The sequence below is a fragment of the Salmo salar genome, chromosome 09 (assembly GCF_965601325.2).
Source record: "Salmo salar chromosome 09, fSalSal1, whole genome shotgun sequence".
Taxonomy (NCBI): Eukaryota; Metazoa; Chordata; class Actinopteri; order Salmoniformes; family Salmonidae; genus Salmo; species Salmo salar.
In genome coordinates, this window is record NC_138299.1 from 144,802,672 (window position 1) to 144,824,222 (window position 21,551).

At 43.1% G+C, this 21,551-nt stretch overlaps 1 protein-coding gene across 13 annotated transcripts in view; it reads right to left on the reverse strand.

Moving 5' to 3' along the window:
- Positions 1-21,551, reverse strand: part of LOC106613115 (eukaryotic translation initiation factor 4 gamma 1) — a 70,314-nt gene that overhangs the window by 25,810 nt on the left and 22,953 nt on the right. For 9 of the 13 annotated variants that reach the window (XM_082956396.1, XM_082956402.1, XM_082956404.1 and 6 more), the window contains one exon: positions 1,917-2,056. In XM_082956396.1, the coding sequence (XP_082812522.1) occupies positions 1,917-2,056 (140 nt within the window). The remainder of the gene's footprint in view (positions 1-1,916; positions 2,057-21,551) is intronic. The other 4 variants (XM_045724719.2, XM_082956401.1, XM_082956403.1 and 1 more) reach the window with 1 other exon arrangement.

Genomic DNA, 21,551 nt, shown 5'->3' on the forward strand with positions numbered 1-21,551 from the left:
TTCGCCTATTGAAATTGAACTTCAGTTAATGAAAATAAATAGCGAGTCAGCAACTTAACGTTAGCTTTGGGCAACAGGGTTATAAGCTGCCAGCTAGCTTCATCTGGCTAGTGAGGCTCAACCGCATTGGGCTATGTGTTGGGAAGCAAGCCACAATAAGGATTAGCCACAATAGTGGAATTTTTGGTTTGCCTTCAAAATAAAAGTGTGTCATTGACAGTGATGCAAATTGAGTCTGTTACGAGGGCAAAAGGGGGTGCAACTAAATATGAAGGTGTTCCTAATGTTTTGTAACATCAGGGTGTCTGCTGTAGAGAAACAAGATAAAAAATAAAATGAAAAGATGATCACTCATAGCTCACTATTTAAAAATAAGATGAAGAACAAGCTATAGGATGAAAAATACAGTGGTGTCGGCACAGGTACACACATTTATTTTACAAAGTTACTTTGAGTCAAAGTATCAATATAATATCATCCAAAACAATATTGTGATATGGGGTTCCTTGAGTGGTGCAGCGGCCTAAGGTTGGCTAGAGGTGTCACTACAGACCCGGGTTCGATCCCGGGGTGTATCACAACCGGCCGTGATCGGGAGTCCCATAGGGTGGTGCACAATTGGCCCAGCGCGGTCCGTCATTGTAAATACGATTTCTTTCCTAATCCGACTTCCCTAGATAAATAATAAATTATGTAACTATCGTTCTCCCCATCACTAATAGACAGACCTGATGAATCCAGACCAGCTGAGGACACATGCACCAACAGCCAGAGAAGAGGGACATCAGCACTACAGCCCTAAAGAACATGCTCGAGTCACAGCAGTTTAGTGTTACAGTTCATCAAGTGAAGGTCAAGAGTTATCTAATTCAAATCCCTGACTGAACATAAATCATGAGGAATAGGCCCATCTAGAATCCTCCCTGGACAGATTGCAACACTACCCACATCACAGGGTTTATCATCATCACACAAGCCCAAGTCCTGTCATGTCACATCCACCTTTAAGAGCGTAGGTCAGCCAGACAGACAGGAAGACACAGTAGCTGTAGACCAAAACTGCACTGTTAACCTTCACAGTGGATGATGGGGAAAGGGCATCTGTGTTGGACACACCTTACTGACTGAAACTATGCTCGTTTCAAACAAATATTGACACCCTTTATTAGCACTGTCCTTCCCTTCCTTTAGGGAGAGTCACTGAAGTATTTAAACGCTGCTCTGGTTGATGGGGAAGTTTGACTGTGTAACATCAGGCCCTTAACGTCTCTTGGGGTTTCCAGTTCTGTTACCTGTCCATTCTGGGATGAGGATACCTGATTGTCTACCTAAGTAGAGGTGTTACGTGGGCTGGCCTGAGGTCCTGCAGTTAGTGTCACTGACCCCGGCACACCAGAGTGGGCATGGGTTCCAATCCAACTCACTGACTACCAGAGTGGGCATGGGTTCCAATCCAACGCACTGACTACCAGAGTGGGCATGGGTTCCAATCCAACACACTGACTACCAGAGTGGGCATGGGTTCCAATCCAACGCACTGACTACCAGAGTGGGCATGGGTTCCAATCCAACGCACTGACTACCAGAGTGGGCATGGGTTCCAATCCAACGCACTGACTACCAGAGTGGGCATGGGTTCCAATCCAACGCACTGACTACCAGAGTGGGCATGGGTTCCAATCCAACACACTGACTACCAGAATGGGCATGGGTTCCAATCCAACACACTGACCTGGTGCTCCTATCTGTTCAATAAAACAATATGAAAGCAGTAAATAAAACAGTATTGGTGGGGTGATGAGTTTACCTGTGTGTAGAGATATGGTGTCCAACAGTATAAGTGGGGTGATGAGTTTACCTGTGTGTATGTATATATAGGTGGTGTACAACAGGTAAAGGTGGGACGATGAGTTTACCTGTACCTGTTTGCGCTCCCTTTTGGGCTGGATCTGTTGCTGTGGAGGTAGTTGCTGCTGCTGGGAGGGAGGGTTCATGATAACCGGAGCAGCCGGCACGGAGGGCGTGTACTGCTGTTGGGCCGGGTAGTATGCCCCTGCTGTGGACAAAAGAGAAACGTCCCAAACACCTAAATTAGCATACAAGTATACTGAACAAAAATATTTAAAAAACGCAACATGCAATAATTTCAAAGATATCGCTGAGATACAGTTCCTATAAGGATATGAGTCAATTCAAATAAATTCATTAGGCCCTACAATCTTGGGAGCCAGGCCCAGCCAATCAGTGACCTTTTCCACACAATAGGGCTTTATTACAGAGAAATATTGGCATTTACGTTTGTCCCCATCATCAGTTAACCTGTTAGGGCTAGGGGGCAGTATTTGCACGGTTGGATAAAAAAATGTACCCGATTTAATCTGGTTACTAATCCTACCCAGTAACTAGAATATGCATATACTTATTATATATGGATAGAAAACACCCTAAAGTTTCTAAAACTGTTTGAATGGTGTCTGAGTATAACAGAACTCATTTGGCAGGCAAAACCCTGAGACATTTTCTGACAGGAAGTGGATACCTGATGTGTTGTATTACCTTTAAACCTATGCCATTGAAAAACACAGGGGCTGAGGAATATTTTGGCACTTCCTATTGCTTCCACTAGATGTCACCAGCCTTTACAAAGTGTTTTGAGTCTTCTGGAGGGAGATCTGACCGAACAAGAGCCATGGAACGATGATGGCACATTAGACACCTGGCGCGCGAGTTCATGTTGGGTACCCTCGTTCCAATACGTTATAAAAGAGAATGCATTCGTCCACCTTGAATATTATTCATGTTCTGGTTAAAAAAGGCCCTAATGATTTATGCTATACAACGTTTGACATGTTTGAACGAACGTAAATATATTTTTCCCCCTCGTTCATGAAGTGAAGTCCGGCGGGCTTAGATCATGTGCTAACAAGACGGAGATTTTTGGACATAAATGATGAGCTTTTTTGAACAAAACTACATTCATTATGGACCTGTGATACCTGGAAGTGACATCTGATGAAGAGAATCAAAGGTAATGGATTATTTACATAGTATTTTCGATTTTAGATCTCCCCAACATGACGGCTAGTCTGTATCGCAACGCGTATTTTTCTGGGCGCAGTGCTCAGATTATTACAAAGTGTGATTTCCCAGTAAGGTTATTTTTAAATCTGGCAAGTTGATTGCGTTCAAGAGATGTAAATCTATAATTCTTTAATTGACAATATAATATTTTACCAATGTTTTCTAATTTTAATTATTTAATTTGTGGTGCTGACTTGACTGCCGGTTATTGGAGGGAAACGATTTCCTCAACATCAATGCCATAGTAAAACGCTGTTTTTGGATATAAATATGAACTTGATAGAACTAAAAATGCATGCATTGTCTAACATAATGTCCTAGGAGTGTCATCTGATGGAGATTGTAAAAGGTTAGTGCATCATTTTAGCTGGTTTTGGTGACCCTGTCTTTGAATTGACAAAACATTACACACAACTCTTGTAAATGTACTGTCCTAACATACTCTACATTTATGCTTTCGCCGTAAAACCTTTTTGAAATCGTAAAACGTGGTTAGATTAAGGAGATGTTTATCTTTCAAAGGGTGTAAAATAGTTGTATGTTTGAAAAATTTGAATTTGACATTTATTTGGATTCAAATTTGCCGCTCTTGAAATGCACCTGCTGTTGATGGAGTGCACCACGGGTGGGACGCTTGCGTCCCACCTAGCCCATAGAGGTTAAACAATCAAAACCTATATTTATTTCACTTACTTGCTGTGCTGTTTTGTTCAGTTGTTTCATTCTCAACCAGGATTTCATCATACATGTGAAGCAGTGAAGTTTCAGCTCTGTGTCTGTGGCCTCTCTTCTTCGGTGCGCACTGTCATGCTGTCCGTTTCCATCCTATCCAGCTGTGTCTCACATTTCACGTAAACCGTGTTTCTTGTCTGCATCGAAGTAGCTGTCCTTGTACCAAGCATTGAGCATGGTGGCGACACAGTAAAGAGGCTCAGAGAGAATGCCACCGAATCGCTTGTTCACAGCCTCTAGTAGAGGACTTTTGTAAGTTTTAACCCCACGGTCTGTGTCGGCAGTTTTGTTGAGCAGGCATTTCAATGCCATGACAGAGGGCATCATGTTTGCTGCAGACGAAGTTGATGAGCTTATTTCTCCAGTCAATTGTTCGAATGGAGCATGGAGTGTTCATGTTTCCAAGTTTCAAACATGTTCTCAAATGCCATTGCAATGGCAGCGGTATGAGAACCAGCAGTCTTGAGCATGCAATATGGCTTTCCTCAGTACGAAATCCTTGTCGACCCACTGTGCTGTCAGACAGCATGTATATGGGGCTGAGATCGCTGGTCCAAATGTCAGTCGTGAAGCTAATAGCAGTGACGCCCATGGCAAGTAGCTCATGGATGTGCGTTTCAACAATACTGTGCAACTCCGGTAGGGCAACATCTGAAGAATAGTGTCTACTTGGTAGTGTGTACCGGGGCTCGAGGTGCTCGACCAGATGAAAGCCATCATCCACGACAGAACGGTTGATTGTCAGGTCACAGTTGTAAATGAGAACTTGTTCTCAACTAGCCTACCTGGTTAAATAAAAGGTGAAATAAAATAGTCAAGGGCAATGAATTCCATTATCTTGGCGTTTTGCCATTTTGCCTTCAAGTTGTCTCGCTGAAATGTTCTTACTGTTTCAAATGACTGTTCGACTTGAACTTGTTTAGTTATTTGAAGTGTGCGCTTAGTTTTTTTCTGCTATTGTTCTAAGTAGTCGCTGAACGTCTGGGGGTGATGCACTTTCAAATGAGTAATTAGGTTTCTGGTATTGAACGATTTCACTTTCTCCCCTCCTTGGGAAATAATAGCAGCACAAACGTTGCATATGGCCTTTTTATCTTCCTTTGAAACTTCAAAATAGATCCACACAGCAGACATTATGGGACAGGTTAGGAATGCTGTGTTGCACGTGTAGCGCTGTATTTTTCATCTACCTACATTATATATGTATGCACGTCAGCTTTGACATCGGTTTTGCAATTCGGCACTAAACTAGACATCGGGCCGATGCAGGCATTTTAAGCTAATATCGTCCGATTCCGATTAGCTTACCGCTATATCATGCATCCCTAGTTCTCGCTTCTCAAATTACGGTCAGATGTGTGTCAGACAGGACGTGGATCGCCGTTCAAGTTCTCTCCTACTCTTGCTCTCCTTGCTAGATATTACACACATGTATGGCTTGGCAGAAAATGTAATCGCCATTGAGCCATCTCTCATATTAGCAGTAAACAGCAACTAGTGATGTGAGCGATGGCGAGAGATGAGATATAAAATGGGAGCGTTGCTACAGCCTCGCTCTATCCAATTGTAGCAGTAGGATCAAGTTACAACACGCCCATTTCTTGAAATAAATTTGCTAATGAAGTTATTTTGAATTTCATCCTGGCAGTGGAGTAGTTTCGAGCGGTGTCCTGACAGCTGGAAAAATAAATTAAAATAATCCCCCGAACATGGAAAATGACTAGCGCATCCATAATAACAAATCATAGATTCTTTGTCGACACTGGCCTACACACACACACTACCCCATAATGTGGAATTATGCTTTTCATTTTAATTTATTTTATTTTACAAATTAATAAAAAATGAAAACCTGAAATGTCTTGAGTCAATAGGTATTCAATCCCTTTGTTATGGCAAGCCTAAATAAACATTTGCTTAACCTGTTTAGGGTAGGGGGCAGTATTTTCACGGCCAGATAAAAAACGTGCCGATTTAATCTGGTTATTACTCCTGCCCAGAAACTAGAATATGCATATAATTGTTTGATTTGGATAGAAAACACCCTAAAGTTTCTAAAACTGTTTGAATGGTGTCTGAGTATAACAGAACTCATATGGCAGGCCAAAACCTGAGAAGATTCTAAACAGGAAGTGCCCTCTCTGACCATTTCTTGGCCTTCAATAGCCTCTTTATCAAAAACAGAGGATCTCTGCTGTAACGTGACATTTTCTAAGACTCCCATAGGCTCTCAGAAGGCGCCAGAACATTGAATGATGACTCTGCAGTCCCTGGCTGAAAAACAGTAGCGCATTTGGATAGTGGTCGATCTGAGAACAATGAAACGGGCGCGCGCTTGCACGTGAAGAGTCCATTTTACATTTTCAGTCTTTGAACGAAAACAACGTCGCCCGGTCGGAATATTATTGCTATTTTACGCGAAAAATCGTGTAAATATTGATTTTAAACAGCGTTTGACATGCTTCGAAGTACGGTAATGGAATATTTTGAAATTTTTTGTCACGATACGCGCCGGCGCGTCACCCTTCGGATAGTGTCTTGAACACAAGAACAAACGCAGCTATTTGGATATAACTATGGATTATTTGGAACCAAACCAACATTTGTTGTTGAAGTAGAAGTCCTGGGAGTGCATTCTGACGAAGAACAGCAAAGGTAATCCAATTTTTCTTATAGTAAATATGACTTTGGCGAGTGCCAAACTTGGTGGGTGTCAAATTAGCTAGCCCGTGATGGCGAGCCATCTACTCAGAATATTGCAAAATGTGCTTTCACCGAAAAGCTATTTTAAAAATCCGACATAGCGATTGCATAAAGGAGTTCTGTATCTATAATTCTTAAAATAATTGTTTTTTTGTGAACGTTTATCATGAGTAATTTAGTAAATTCACCGGACGTTTGCGGTGGGTATGCTAGTTCTGAACGTCACATGCTAATGTAAAAAGCTGTTTTTTGATATAAATATGAACTTGATTGAACAAAACATGCATGTATTGTATAACAATGTCCTAGGAGTGTCATCTGATAAAGATCAAAGGTTAGTGCTGCATTTAGCTGTGGTTTTGGTTTTTGTGACATTATATGCTAGCTTGAAAAAGGAGTGTCTGATTATTTCTGGCTGGGAACTCTCCTGACATAATCTAATGTTTTGCTTTCGTTGTAAAGCCTTTTTGAAATCAGACAATGTGGTTAGATTAACGAGAATCTTGTCTTTAAAATGGTGTAAAATAGTCATATGTTTGAAAAATCGAAGTTTGGGGATTTTTGAGGAGTTTGTAATTCGCGCCACGCCCTATCATTGGATATTGGAGCGGTGCTCCGCTAGCGGAACATCTAGATGTAAGAGGTTAACCTCTCTGGGCTAGGCGGGACGAATTCGTCCCACCTACGCAACAGCCAGTGTAATCCAGTGGCGCGATTTTCAAATACCTTAAAAATCCTATTACTTCAATTTCTCAAACATGACTATTTTACAGCTATTTAAAGACAAGACTCTCGTTAATCTAACCACACTGTCCGATTTCAAAAAGGCTTTACAACGAAAGCAAAACATTAGATTATGTCAGCAGAGTACCTAGCCAGAAATAATCAGACACCCATTTTTCAAGCTAGCATATAATGTCACAAAAACCCAGAAGACAGCTAAATGCAGCACTAACCTTTGATGATCTTCATCAGATGACAACCCTAGGACATTATGTTATACAATACATGCATGTTTTGTTCAATCAAGTTCATATTTATATAAAAAAACAGCTTTTTACATTAGCATGTGACGTTCAGAACTAGCATACCCCCGCAAACTTCCGGGGAATTTGCTAACAATTTACTAAATTACTCACGATAAACGTTCACAAAAAGCATAACAATTATTTTAAGAATTATAGATACAGAACTCCTCTATGCACTCGATATGTCCGATTTTAAAATAGCTTTTTGGTGAAAGCACATTTTGCAATATTCTAAGTACATAGCCCAGCCATCACGGGCTAGCTATTTAGACACCCGGCAAGTTTAGCCTTCACCAAAATCAGATTTACTATTACAAAAGTTTGATTACCTTTTGTTGTCTTCGTCAGAATGCACTCCCAGGACTGCTACTTCAATAACAAATGTTGGTTTGGTCCAAAATAATCCATCGTTATATCCGAATAGCGGCGTTTTGTTCGTGCGTTCCAGAAACTATCCGAAATGGTAAATCAGGGTCGAGCGCATGGCGCAATTCGTGACAAAAAAAATTCTAAATATTCCATTACCGTACTTCGAAGCATGTCAACCGCTGTTTAAAATCAATTTTTATGCAATTTATCTCGTAAAAAAGCGATAATATTCCGACCGGGAATCTCCTTTTCGGGAAACAGAGGGAAAAACACAAAGACGGGGGCGGCCAGTGCACGCGCCTAAGCCCACAGTCCCTTGATCGGCCACTTGAGAAAGGCGATAATGTGTTTCAGCCTGGGGCTGGAGTGACGACATTCAGGTTTTTCCCGGGCTCTGAGAGCCTATTGGAGCCGTGGGAAGTGTCACGTTACCGCAGAGATCCTTTGTAATTGAATGAGATGTCAAAGAAAGACAATAAATGGTCAGACAGGCCACTTCCTGTAAAGGAATCTCTCAGGTTTTGACCTGCCATTTGAGTTCTGTTATACTCACAGACACCATTCAAACAGTTTTAGAAACTTTGGAGTGTTTTCTATCCAAAGCCAATAATTATATGCATATTCTAGTTACTGGGCAGGAGTAGTAACCAGATTAAATCGGGTACGTTTTTTATCCAGCCGTGTCAATACTGCCCCCTAGCCCTAACAGGTTAACAAGTCACATAAGTTGCAATGACTATGGGTCGAATATTTTTACCGGTATTTTACAAAATGTTGCATCCTGAGAATAAATCCCTTTTCACCCGGGTAACCCGGTACTTCACACCAAAACCGGAAGTATCATTCTTAAAGTATTATAAAGCATACACATTTGGATTTGATTACGGCTTTGATTAGCATGGAAACTCAAACCTGATGTTACCTGAGCCTGATGAGCAATATATTAAAATACATTCCATGAGCCCTATATTAAAAGACATTTAATGAGACAAAGCCCAAATTATTGTGCAGTTATCAAATACATGATAGGCACATTAAACATGACAGAAAAATATAAAAGCACATAGACGTAGCTAGCTATATGCTCTCTTGGGTAAATAAAAAAACGAACCAGTAGGCTAATCTTTGAGAGTGTAAACTGTATTACATGGACTGGAAAGACGCATCATTAAACCATGATTAAGCAAAACAGAACATGCGATTATGGTGCTACACATATGGCCTACAAAGATACTAGTATAGGCTAGAGAATTTGATTTTAAAATGTAATAGGGCCTATGACACATATATATACACATATATATACAGCCTCAATTCTTCTTGGGTATGACGCTTCAAAATTTGGCACACGTTTGGAGAGTTTCTCCCATTCTTCTCTGCAGATCCTCTCAAGCTCTGTCAGGCTAGATTAGGATAGTCACGGCACAGCTATTTTCAGGTTCCTCCAGGAATGTTCAATCGGATTCAAGTACAGGCCTCTGGCTGGGACATTCAGAGACTTGTCCCGAGGCAACAACTGCATTGTCTTGGCTGTGTGCTTGAGGTCGTTGTCCTGTTGGAAGGTGAACCTTGACCCCAGTCTGAGGTCCTGAGCACTATGGAGCAAGTTTCACCAATGATCTCTCTGTACTTTGCTCCGTTCGTCTTTCCCTCGATCCTTACTAGACTCCCAGACCCTGGCGCTGAAAAACATCCACACAGCATGATGCTGCCACCACCACACTTCACCGAAGGGATGGTGCCAGATTTCCTCCAGACGTGACGCTCGCCATGCAGGCCAAAGAATTCAATGTTGGTTTCAGACCAGAGAATCTGGTTTCTCATGGTCTGGTAGTCCTTAAGGTGCATTTTGGCAAACTCCAAGCGGGCTGTCATGTGCCTTTTACTAAGGAGTGGCTTCCTTCTGGCCACTCTACCATACAGGCCTGATGGTTGTCCTTATGGAAGGTTCTTCCATCTCCACAGAGGAACTCTGGAGTTCTGTCAGTGACCATCGGGTTCTTGGTCACCTCCCTGACCAAGGACCGTCTAACCCGATTGCTCAGTATTGCCTGGCGGCCAGCTCTAGGAAGAGTCTTTGTGGTTCCAAACGTCTTCCATTTAATAATGATGGAGGCCATTGTGTTCTTGGGGACCTTCAATGCTTTAGAAGTTGTTTGGCACCCTTCCCCAGATCTGTGCCTCAACACAATCCTGTCTCGGAGCTCTACAGACAATTCCTTCAAAGTCATAACTTGGTTTTTGCTCTGACATGCACTGTCAACTGTGGGACCTTATATAGACAGGTGTGCGCCTTTCCAAATCATGTCCAATCAAATGAATTTACCACAGGTGGACTGCAATCAAGTTGTAGAAACATCAAGGATGATCAAAGGAAACAGGACGCACCTGAGCTCAATTGAGATTATAGCAAAGGGTCTGAATACTTATGTAAATAAGATGTGTTTTATTTGTAATACATTGGGGAAAAAATTCTGAGGTAATGTTTGTAGATTGAGGAAAAAGTTTTGAGAATGACAAATATTAATTTTCAAAGTCCGCTGCCTCAGTTTGCATGATGGCAATTTGCATATACTCCAGAATGTTATGAAAAGTGATCAGATGAATTGCAAAGTCCCTCTTCGCCATGCAGATGAACCGAATCCCCAAAAAACATTTCCACTGCATTTCAGCCCTGCCACAAAAGGACCAGCTGACATGTCAGTGATTCTCTCGTTAACACAGGTGTGAGTGTTGACGAGGACAAAGCTGGAGATCACTCTGTCATGATGATTGAGTTCGAATAACAAACTGGAAGCTTCAAAAGGAGGGTGGTGCTTGGAATCATTGTTCTTCCTCTGTCAACCATGGTTACCTGCAAGGAAACACGTGCCATCATCATTGCTTTGCACAAAAAGGGCTTCACAGGCAAGGATATTGTTGCCAGTAAGATTGCACCTAAAATCAACCATTTATCGGATCATCAAGAACTTCAAGGAGAGCGGTTCAATTGTTGTGAAGAAGGCTTCAGGGTGCCCAAGAAAGTCCAACAAGCGATGATTGATTCATTCAGCTGCGGGATCGGGGCACCACCAGTACAGAGCTTGGTCAGGAATGGCAGCAGGCAGGTGTGAGTGCATCTGCACGCACAGTGAGGCGAAGACTTTTGGAGGATAGCCTGGTGTCAAGAAGGGCAGCAAAAAAGCCACTTCTCTCCAGGAAAAACACCAGGGACAGACTGATATTCTGCAAAGGTACAGTGATTGGGCTGCTGAGGACTGGGGTAAAGTCATTTTCTCTGATGAATCCCCTTTCCGATTGTTTTGGGCATCCAGAAAAAAGCTTGTCCGGAGAAGACAAGGTGAGCGTTACCATCAGTCCTGTGTCATGCCAACAGTAAAGCATCCTGAGACAATTCATGTGTGGGGTTGCTTCTCAGCCAAGGGAGTTTTGCCAAGCCAATTTTGCTTAAGAACACAGCCATGAATAAAGAATGGTACCAACACATCCTCCAAGAGCACCTTCTCCCAACCATTCAGGAACAGTTTGGTGACGAACAATGCCTTTTCCAGCATGATGGAGCACCTTGCCATAAGGCAAAAGTGATAACTAAGTGGCTCGGGGAACAAAACATTGATATTTTGGGTCCATGGCCAGGAAACAGACCTTAATCCCATTGAGAATTTGTGGTCAATCCTCAAGAGGAGGGTGGACAAACAAAAACCCACAAATTCTGACAAACTCCAAGCATTGATTATGCAAGAATGGGCTGCCATCAGTCAGGATGTGGCCCAGAAGTTAATTGACAGCATGCCAGGGCAGATTGCAGAGGTCTTGAAAAAGAAGGGTCAACACTACAAATATCGACTCTTTACATCAAATTCATGTAATTGTCAAAAGCATTTGACACTTATGAAATGCTTGTAATTATACTTCAGCATTCCATAGTAACATCTGACAAAAATATCTAAAGACACTGAAGCAACGAACTTTGTGAAAATTATATTTGTGTCATTCTCAAAACTTTTGGCCACGACTGTACTTTGTGCATGACACAAGTAATTTTCCCAACAATTGTTTACAGACAGATTATTTAACTTAGAATTCACGTTCACAATTCCAGTGGGTCAGAAGTTTACATACACTAAGTTGCATGTGCCTTTAAACAGCTTGTAAAATTACAGAAAATAAATGTCATGGGCTTTAGAAGCTTCTGATAGGCTAATTGACATCATTTGAGTCAATTGGAGGTGTACCTGTGGATGTATTTCAAGGCCTACCTTCAAACTCAGTGGCACTTTGCTTGACATCATGGGAAAATCAAAAGAAATCAGCCCAGACCACAGAAAGAAAAATGGTAGACCTCCACAAGTCTGGTTCATCCTTGGGAGCAATTTCCAAACGCCTGAATGTACCACATTCATCTGTACAAACAATAGCGCGCAAGTATAAACACCGTGGGACCACGCAGCCATCATACCGCTCAGGAAGGAGACGCATTCTGTCTCCTAGAGATGAACGTACTTTGTTGCGAAAAGTGCAAATCAATCCCGGAACAGCAGCAAAAGACCTTGTGAAGATGCTGGAGGAAACTGGTACAAAAGGCATCTACATCCACAGTCAAATGAGTCCTATATCAAAACAACCTGGAAGGCCCCTCAGCAAGGCAGAAGCCAATGCTCCAAAACCGCCATAAAAAAGCCAGACTACGATTTGCAACTGTACATGGGGACAAAGATCGTACTTTTTGGAGAAATGTCCTCTGGTCTGATGAAAGAAAAATAGAATTGTTTGGCCATATAGACCATCATTATGTTTGGAGGATAAGGGGGAAGCTTGCAAGCCGAAGAACAGCATCCCAACCGTGAAGCATAGGATGGCAGAATTATGTTCTGGGGGTGCTTTGCTGCAGGAGGGACTGGTGCACTTCACAAAATAGATGGCATCATGAGGATGGAAAATTATGTGGATATATTGAAGCAACATCTCAAGACATAAGTCAGGAAGTTAAATCTTGGGCGCAAATGGGTCTTCCAAATGGACAATGACCCCAAGCATACTTCCAAAGTTGTGGCAAGATGGCTTAAGGACAACAAAATCAAGGTATTGGAGTGGCCATCACAAAGCCCTGACCTCAATCCTATAGAAAATCTGTGGACAGAACTGAAAAAGCATGTGCGAGCAAGGAGGCCTACAAACCTGACTCAATTACACCAGCTCTGTCAGGAGGAATGGGCCAAAATTCACCCAACTTATTGTGGGAAGCTTGTGGAAGGCTACCCGAAACAATTGACCCAAGTTAAACAATTTAAAGGCAATGCTACCAAATACTAATTGAGAGTATGTAAACTTCTGACCCACTGGGAATGTGATGAAAGAAATAAAAGCTTAAATAAATCATTCTCTACTATTATTCTGACATTTCACAATCTTCAAATAAAAAGTGGTGATCCTAACTGACCTAAAACAGGGAATTTTTACTGGAATTAAATGTCAGGAATTGTGAAAATCTGAGTTAACGTATTTGGCTAAGGTGTATGCAAACGTCCGTCCGTCCGTCCGTGTGTGTGTATATATATATACATACACTGCTCAAAAAAATAAAGGGAACACTCAAACAACACAATGTAACTCCAAGTCAATCACACTTCTGTGAAATCAAACTGTCCACTTAGGAAGCAACACTGATTGACAATACATTTCACATGCTGTTGTGCATATGGAATAGACAACAGGTGGAAATTATAGGCAATTAGCAAGACACCTCCAATAAAGGAGTGGTTCTGCAGGTGGTGACCACAGACCACTTCTCAGTTCCTATGCTTCCTGGCTGATGTTTTGGTCACTTTTGAATGCTGACGGTGCTTTCACTTTAGTGGTAGCATGAGACGGAGTCTACAACCCACACAAGTGGCTCAGGTAGTGCAGCTCATCCAGGATGGCACATCAATGCGAGCTGTGGCAAGAAGGTTTGCTGTGTCTGTCAGCGTAGTGTCCAGAGCATGGAGGCGCTACCAGGAGACAGGCCAGTACATCAGGAGACGTGGAGGAGGCCGTAGGAGGGCAACAACACAGCAGCAGGACCGCTACATCCGCCTTTGTGCAAGGAGGAGCAGGAGGAGCACTGCCAGAGCCCTGCAAATAGACCTCCAGCAGGCCACAAATGTGCATGTGTCTGCTCAAACGGTCAGAAACAGACTCCATGAGGGTGGTATGAGGGGCCGACGTCCACAAGTGGAGGTTGTGCTTACAGCCCAACACCGTGCAGGACGTTTGGCATTTGCCAGAGAACACCAAGATTGGCAAATTCGCCACTGGCGCCCTGTGCTCTTCACAGATGAAAGCAGGTTCACACTTAGCACATGTGACAGACATGACAGAGTCTGGAGACGCTGTGGAGAACGTTCTGCTGCCTGAAACATCCTCCAGCATGACCGGTTTGGCGGTGGGTCAGTCATGGTGTGGGGTGGCATTTCTTTGGGGGGCCGCACAGCCCTCCATGTGCTCGCCAGAGGTAGTCTGACTGCCATTAGGTACCGAGATGAGATCCTCAGACCCCTTGTGAGACCATATGCTGGTGCGGTTGGCCCTGGGTTCCTCCTAATGCAAGACAATGCTAGACCTCATGTGGCTGGAGTGTGTCAGCAGTTCCTGCAAGAGGAAGGCATTGATGCTATGGACTGGCCCGCCCGTTCCCCAGACCTGAATCCAATTGAGCACATCTGGGACATCATGTCTCGCTCCATCCACCAACGCCACGTTGCACCACAGACTGTCCAGGAGTTGGCGGATGCTTTAGTCCAGGTCTGGGAGGAGATCCCTCAGGAGACCATCCGCCACCTCATCAGGAGCATGCCCAGGCGTTGTAGGGAGGTCATACAGACTGCCTCTGCCTACCCAAGGACTCTGCCTACCCAAGGCCTACCCAGACTGCCTCTGCCTACCCAGACTGCCTCTGCCTACCCAAGGACGTCAGAGGACAAAAATCAGTTAACCACCTAACTGAGGAACTCAATTTAACCTTGCGCAATACCCTAGATGCAGTTGCACCCCTAAAAACATCTGTCATAAGAAACTAGCTCCCTGGTATACAGAAAATACACAAGCTCTGAAGCAAGCTTCCAGAAAATTGGAACGGAAATGGCGCCACACCAAACTGGAAGTCTTCCGACTAGCTTGGAAAGACAGTACCGTGCAGTATCGAAGAGCCCTCACTGCTGCTCGATCATCCTATTTTTCCAACTTAAGTGAGGAAAATAAGAACAATCCGAAATTTCTTTTTGATACTGTCGTAAAGCTAACTAAAAAGCAGCCTTCGCAAATGGAGGATGGCTTTCACTTCAGCAGTAATAAATTTATGAACTTCTTTGAGGAAAAGATCATGATCATTAGAAAGCAAATTACAGACTCCTCTTTAAATCTGGGTATTCCTCCAAAGCTCCATTGTCCTGAGTCTACACAACTCTGCCACGACCTAGGATCAAGGGAGACACTAAAGTGTTTTAGTACTATATCTCTTGACACAATGATGAAAATAATAATGGCCTCCAAACCCTCAAGCTGCATACTGGACATTATTCCAACTAAACTACTGAAAGAGCTGCTTCCTGTGCTTGGCCCTCCTATGTTGAACATAATAAACGGCTCTCTATCCACCGGATGTGTACCAAGCTCACTAAAAGTGGCAGTAAAAAAGCCTCTCTTGAAAAAGCCGAATCTTGATCCAGAAATTATAAAAAAACTATCGGCCTATATCGAATCTTCCATTCCTCTCAAAAAATTTTGAAAAAGCTGTTGCACAGCAACTCACTGCCTTCCTGAAGACAAACAATGTATACGAAACGCTTCAGTCTGGTTTTAGACCCCATCATAGCACTGAGACTGCACTTGTGAAGGTGGTAAATGACCTTTTAATGACGTCAGACCGAGGCTCTGCGTCTGTCCTCGTGCTCCTAGATCTTAGTGCCGCTTTTGATACCATCGATCACCACATTCTTTTGGAGAGATTGGAAACCCAAATTGGTCTACATGGACAAGTTCTGGCCTGGTTTAGATCTTATCTGTCGGAAAGATATCAGTTTGTCTCTGAATGGTTTGTCCTCTGACAAATCAATTGTAAATTTCGGTGTTCCTCAAGGTTTCGTTTTAGGACCACTATTGTTTTCACTATATATTTTACCTCTTGGGGATGTCATTCGAAAACATAATGTTAAATTTCACTGCTATGCGGACGACACACAGCTGTACATTTCAATGAAACATGGTGAAGCCCCAAAATTGCCCTCGCTAGAAGCCTGTGTCTCAGACATAAGGAAGTGGATGGCTGCAAACTTTCTACTCTTAAACTCGGACAAAACAGAGATGCTTGTTCTAGGTCCCAAGAAACAAAGAGATCTTCTGTTGAATCTGACAATGAATCTGGATGGTTGTACAGTCGTCTCAAATAAAACTGTGAAGGACCTCGGCGTTACTCTGGACCCTGATCTCTCTTTTGAAGAACATATCAAGACTGTTTCAAGGACAGCTTTTTTCCATCTACGTAACATTGCAAAAATCAGAAACTTTCTGTCCAAAAATGACACAGAAAAATTAATCCATGCTTTTGTTACTTCTAGGCTGGACTACTGCAATGCTCTACTTTCCGGCTACCCGGATAAAGCACTAAATAAACTTCAGTTAGTGCTAAATACGGCTGCTAGAATCCTGACTAGAACCAAAAAATGTGATCATATTACTCCAGTGCTAGCCTCCCTACACTGGCTTCCTGTTAAGGCAAGGGCTGATTTCAAGGTTTTACTGCTAACCTACAAAGCATTACATGGGCTTGCTCCTACCTATCTTTCCGATTTGGTCCTGCCGTACATACCTACACGTACGCTACGGTCACAAGACGCAGGCCTCCTAATTGTCCCTAGAATTTCTAAGCAAACGGCTGGAGGTAGGGCTTTCTCCTATAGAGCTCCATTTTTATGGAATGGTCTGCCTACCAATGTGAGAGACGCAGACTCAGTCTCAACCTTTAAGTCTTTACTGAAGACTTCTCTTCAGTAGGTCCTATGATTAAGTATAGTCTGGCCCAGGAGTGTGAAGGTGAACGGAAAGGCTGGAGCAACGAACCGCCCTTGCTGTCTCTGCCTGGCCGGTTCCCCTCTTTCCACTGGGATTCTCTGCCTCTAACCCTTTTACAGGGGCTGAGTCACTGGCTTACTGGTGTTCTTCCATGCCGTCCATGGGAGGGGTGCGTCACTTGAATGGGTTGAGTCACTGACGTGGTCTTCCTGTCTGGGTTGGCGCCCCCCCCTTGGGTTGTGCCATGGCGGAGATCGTTGTGGGCTATACTCGGCCTTGTCTTAGGACGGTAAGTTGGTGGTTGGAGACATCCCTCTAGTGGTGTGGGGGCTGTGCTTTGGCAAAGTGGGTGGGGTTATATCCTGCCTGTTTGGCCCTGTCCGGGGGTATCATCGGATGGGGCCACAGTGTCTTCTGATCCCTCCTGTCTCAGCCTCCAGTATTTATGCTGCAGTAGTTTATGTGTCGGGGGGCTAGGGTCAGTCTGTTACATCTGGAGTATTTCTCGTCTTATCCGGTGTCCTGTGTGAATTTAAATATGCTCTCTCTAATTCTCTCTTTCTGTCTTTCTCTCGGAGGACCTGAGCCCTAGGACCATGCCTCAGGACTTCCTGGTATGATGACTCCTTGCTGTCCCCAGTCCACCTGGCCGTGCTGCTGCTCCAGTTTCAACTGTTCTGCCTGCGGCTATGGAACCCGGACCTGTTCACCGGACGTGCTTGTTGCACCCTCGACAACTACTATGATTATTATTATTTGACCATGCTGGTCATTTATGAACATTTTAACATCTTGACCATGTTCTGTTATAATATCCACCCTGCACAGCCAGAAGAGGACTGGCCACCCCTCATAGCCTGGTTCCTCTCTAGGTTTCTTCCTAGGTTTTTGGCCTTTCTAGGGAGTTTTTCCTAGGGAGTTTTTCCTAGCCACCGTGCTTCTTTCACATGCTTTGCTTGCTGTTTGGGGTTTTAGGCTGGGTTTCTGTACAGCACTTTGAGATATCAGCTGATGTACGAAGGGCTATATAAAAATAAATTTGATTTGATACAGGCACGTGGAGGCCACACACACTACTGAGCCTCATTTTGACTTGTTTTAAGGACATTACATCAAAGTTGGATCAGCCTGTAGTGTGGTTTTCCACTTTAATTTTGAGTGTGACTCCAAATCCAGACCTCCATGGGTTGATAAATTGGATTTCCATTGATTATTTTTGTGTGATTTTGTTGTCAGCACATTCAACTATGTAAAGAAAAGTATTTAATAAGATTATTTCATTCATTCAGATCTAGGATGTGTTATTTTAGTGTTCCCTTTATTTTTTTAGCAGTTACACACACACATACACACGTATATACACGCTTCAAGACGGCCACCATCGTTCCTGTACCCAAGAAGGCAAAGGTAACTTAACTAAATTACTATCACCCCATAGCCCTCACTTCTGTCATGATGAAGTGCTTTGATCATATCACCTCCACTTTACCCGTCACCCTAGATCCACTTTAATTTGCTTACCGCACCAATAGGTCCACAGACGATTAAAATCGCCATCACACTGCCCTATCCCATCTGGACAATAGGAATACCTATGCAAGAATGCTGTTCATTGACTATAGCTCAGCATAACAAAAATAATTTTAGAACTAAGAACAGATATGGCCCTTGGTTCACTCCAGACTTGACTGCCCTTGACCAGCACAAAAACATCCTGTGGCGTACTGGATTAGCATCGAATAGCCCCCGTGATATGCAACTTTTCAGGGAAGTTTGGAACCAATATACACAGGCCGTTAGAAAAGCAAAGGCTAGCTTTTTCAAACAGAAATGTACATCCTGTAGTAGAAACTCCAAAAAGTTCTGGGACACTGTAAAGTCCAAGGAGAATAAGAGCACCCCCTCCCAGCTGCTCACGTCACTGAGGCTAGGAAAGACGGTCTGAAAGAGCTGCAAAATCTGGACCCCTACAAATCAGCTGGGCTAGACAATCTGGACCCTCTCTTCCTAAAATTATCTTCCGCAATTGTTGCAAACCCTATTACCAGCATGTTCAACCTCTTTCATGTCTGAGATCCCCAAAAGTTTGGAAAGCTGCCGCGGTCATCCATTCTTAGACTTATCAGACTCAACAGCCTTACATTTACATTTTAGTCATTTAGCAGACGCTCTTATCCAGAGCATACATTTCATACATTTTTTGTTGTTGTTGTTTGGATTCTCAAATGACTGCCTCACCTGGTTCACCAACTACTTGTCAGAGTTCAGTGTGTCAAATCTGATGGCCTGTTGTCCGGACCTCTGGCAGTCTCTATGGGGGTGCCATAGGGTTCAATTCTCGGGCCGACTCTTTTCTCGGTATACATCAATGATGTCGCTCTTGCTGCGGGTGATTCTCTGATCTACCTCTATGCAGACGACACCATTCTGTATACATCTGGCCCTTCTTTGGACACAGTGTTAACAAACCTCCATACGAGCTTCAATGCCATACAACACTCCTCCCGTGGCCTCCAACTGCTCTTAAATGCAAGCAAAACTGAATGCATGCTCTTAAACCGATCGCTGCCCGCACCTGCCTGCCCGTCCAGCATCACTACGCTGGACAGTTCTGACTTAGGTATTTGTAGTTGTCCACATATTCCTAGGTGTCTGGTTAGACTGTAAACTCTCCTTCCAGACTCACATTAAGCATCTCCAATCCAAAATTAAATCTAGAATCGTCTTCCTATTTTGCAACAAAGCCTCCTTCACTAACGCTGCCAAACACACCCTCGTAAAACAGACTATCCTACCGATCCTTGACTTCGGCAATGTCATTTACAAAATAGCCGTCAACACTTCTCAGCAAATTGGATGCAGTCTATCACAGTGCCATCCGTTTTGTCGCCAAAGCCCCATATACTACCCACCACTGCGACCTGTATGCCCTCGTTGGCTGGCCCTCGCTTCATATTCGTCGCCAAACCCACTGGCTCCAGGTCATCTATAAGTCTTTGCTAGGTAAAGCCCCGCCTTATCTCAGCTCACTGGTCACCATAGCGGCACTCACCCGTAGCACGTGCTCCAGCAGGTAAATTTCACTGGTCATCCCCCAAAGCCAACACCTCCTTTCCTTCCAGTTCTCTGCTGCCAATGACTGGAACGAATTGCAATTTTTATTTTTTTATTAAAAAAAATAAAAAAATTAGATCACCTAAGCCTTATATCTCCCTCACTAGCTTTAAGCATGAGCTGTCAGAGCAGTAAATAGCCCACCCAACTACCTCATCCCCATATTGTTATTTATTTTTTCGTTCCTTTGCACCCCAGTATCTTTACTTGCACATTCATCTTCTGCACATCTATCACTCCAGTGTTTAATTGCTACATTGTAATTATTTCACCACTATGGCCTATTTATTGCCTTACCTCCCTAATCTTACTACATTTGCACAACCTGTATATAGATTTTTCTATTGTGTTATTGAGTGTATGTTTGTTTATCCCATGTGTAACTCTTATTTGTGTCGCACTGCTTTGCTTTATCTTGGCCAGGTCGCAGTTGTAATTGAGAACTTGTTCTCAACTGGGCTACCTGGTTGAATAAAGGTGAGAAAAAAAAGCCTTCATTTCTCAGACCAAGAAAAGACTGACGAGTTTCAGAAGAAAGGTCTTTGTTTCTGGCCATTTTGAGCCTGTAATCGAACCCCCAAATGCATTTTTTTTTTAAAATAAATAAATAAATAAATCAACACACACACACACACACACACACACACACACACACCTTTCTTCTGAAACTCGTCAGTCTTTTTTTGGTCTGAGAAATGAAGGCTATTCCATGCAAGAAATTGCCAAGAAACTGAAGATCTCGTACAACGCTGTGTACTACTCCCTCCACAGAACAGCGCAAACTGGCTCTAACCAGAATAGAAAGAGTGGGAGGCACAACTGAGCAAGAGGACAAGTACATTAGTGTGTCTAGTTTAAGAAACAAATTCCTCACAAGTCCTCAACTGGCAGCTTCATTAAATAATACCCGCAAAACACCAGTCTCAACGTCAACAGTGAAGAGGCGACTCCGGGATGCTGGCCTTCTAGGCAGAGTTGCAAAGAAAAAGCCATATCTCAGACTGGCCAATAAAAAAAAAAAAGATTAAGATGGACAAACGAACAGAGGAACTCTGGCTAGAAGGCCAGCATCCCGGAGTCGCCTTTTCACTGTTACTAACCTAATGGACAGAGTGGAAAGGAGGATGTCTGTACAGAATACAAATATTCCCAAACATACATCCTGTTTGCAACAAGGCACTAAAATAATATTGCAAGAAGTGTGGCAAAGCAATTCACTTTTTGTTCTGAATAGTGTTATGTTTGGGGCAAATCCAATACAACACATTAGAGAGTACCACTCTATATTTTCAAGCATAGTGGTGGCTGCATCATGTTATGGGTATTCTTGTAATTGTTAAGGACTGGGGAGCTTTTTGGGATAAAAAAAAACTGAACGGACCTAAGCACAGCAAAATTCTAGAGGAACACCTTGTTCAGTCTACTTTCCACCAGACTCTGGTAGATAAATTCACCTTTTAGCAGGACAATAGCCTG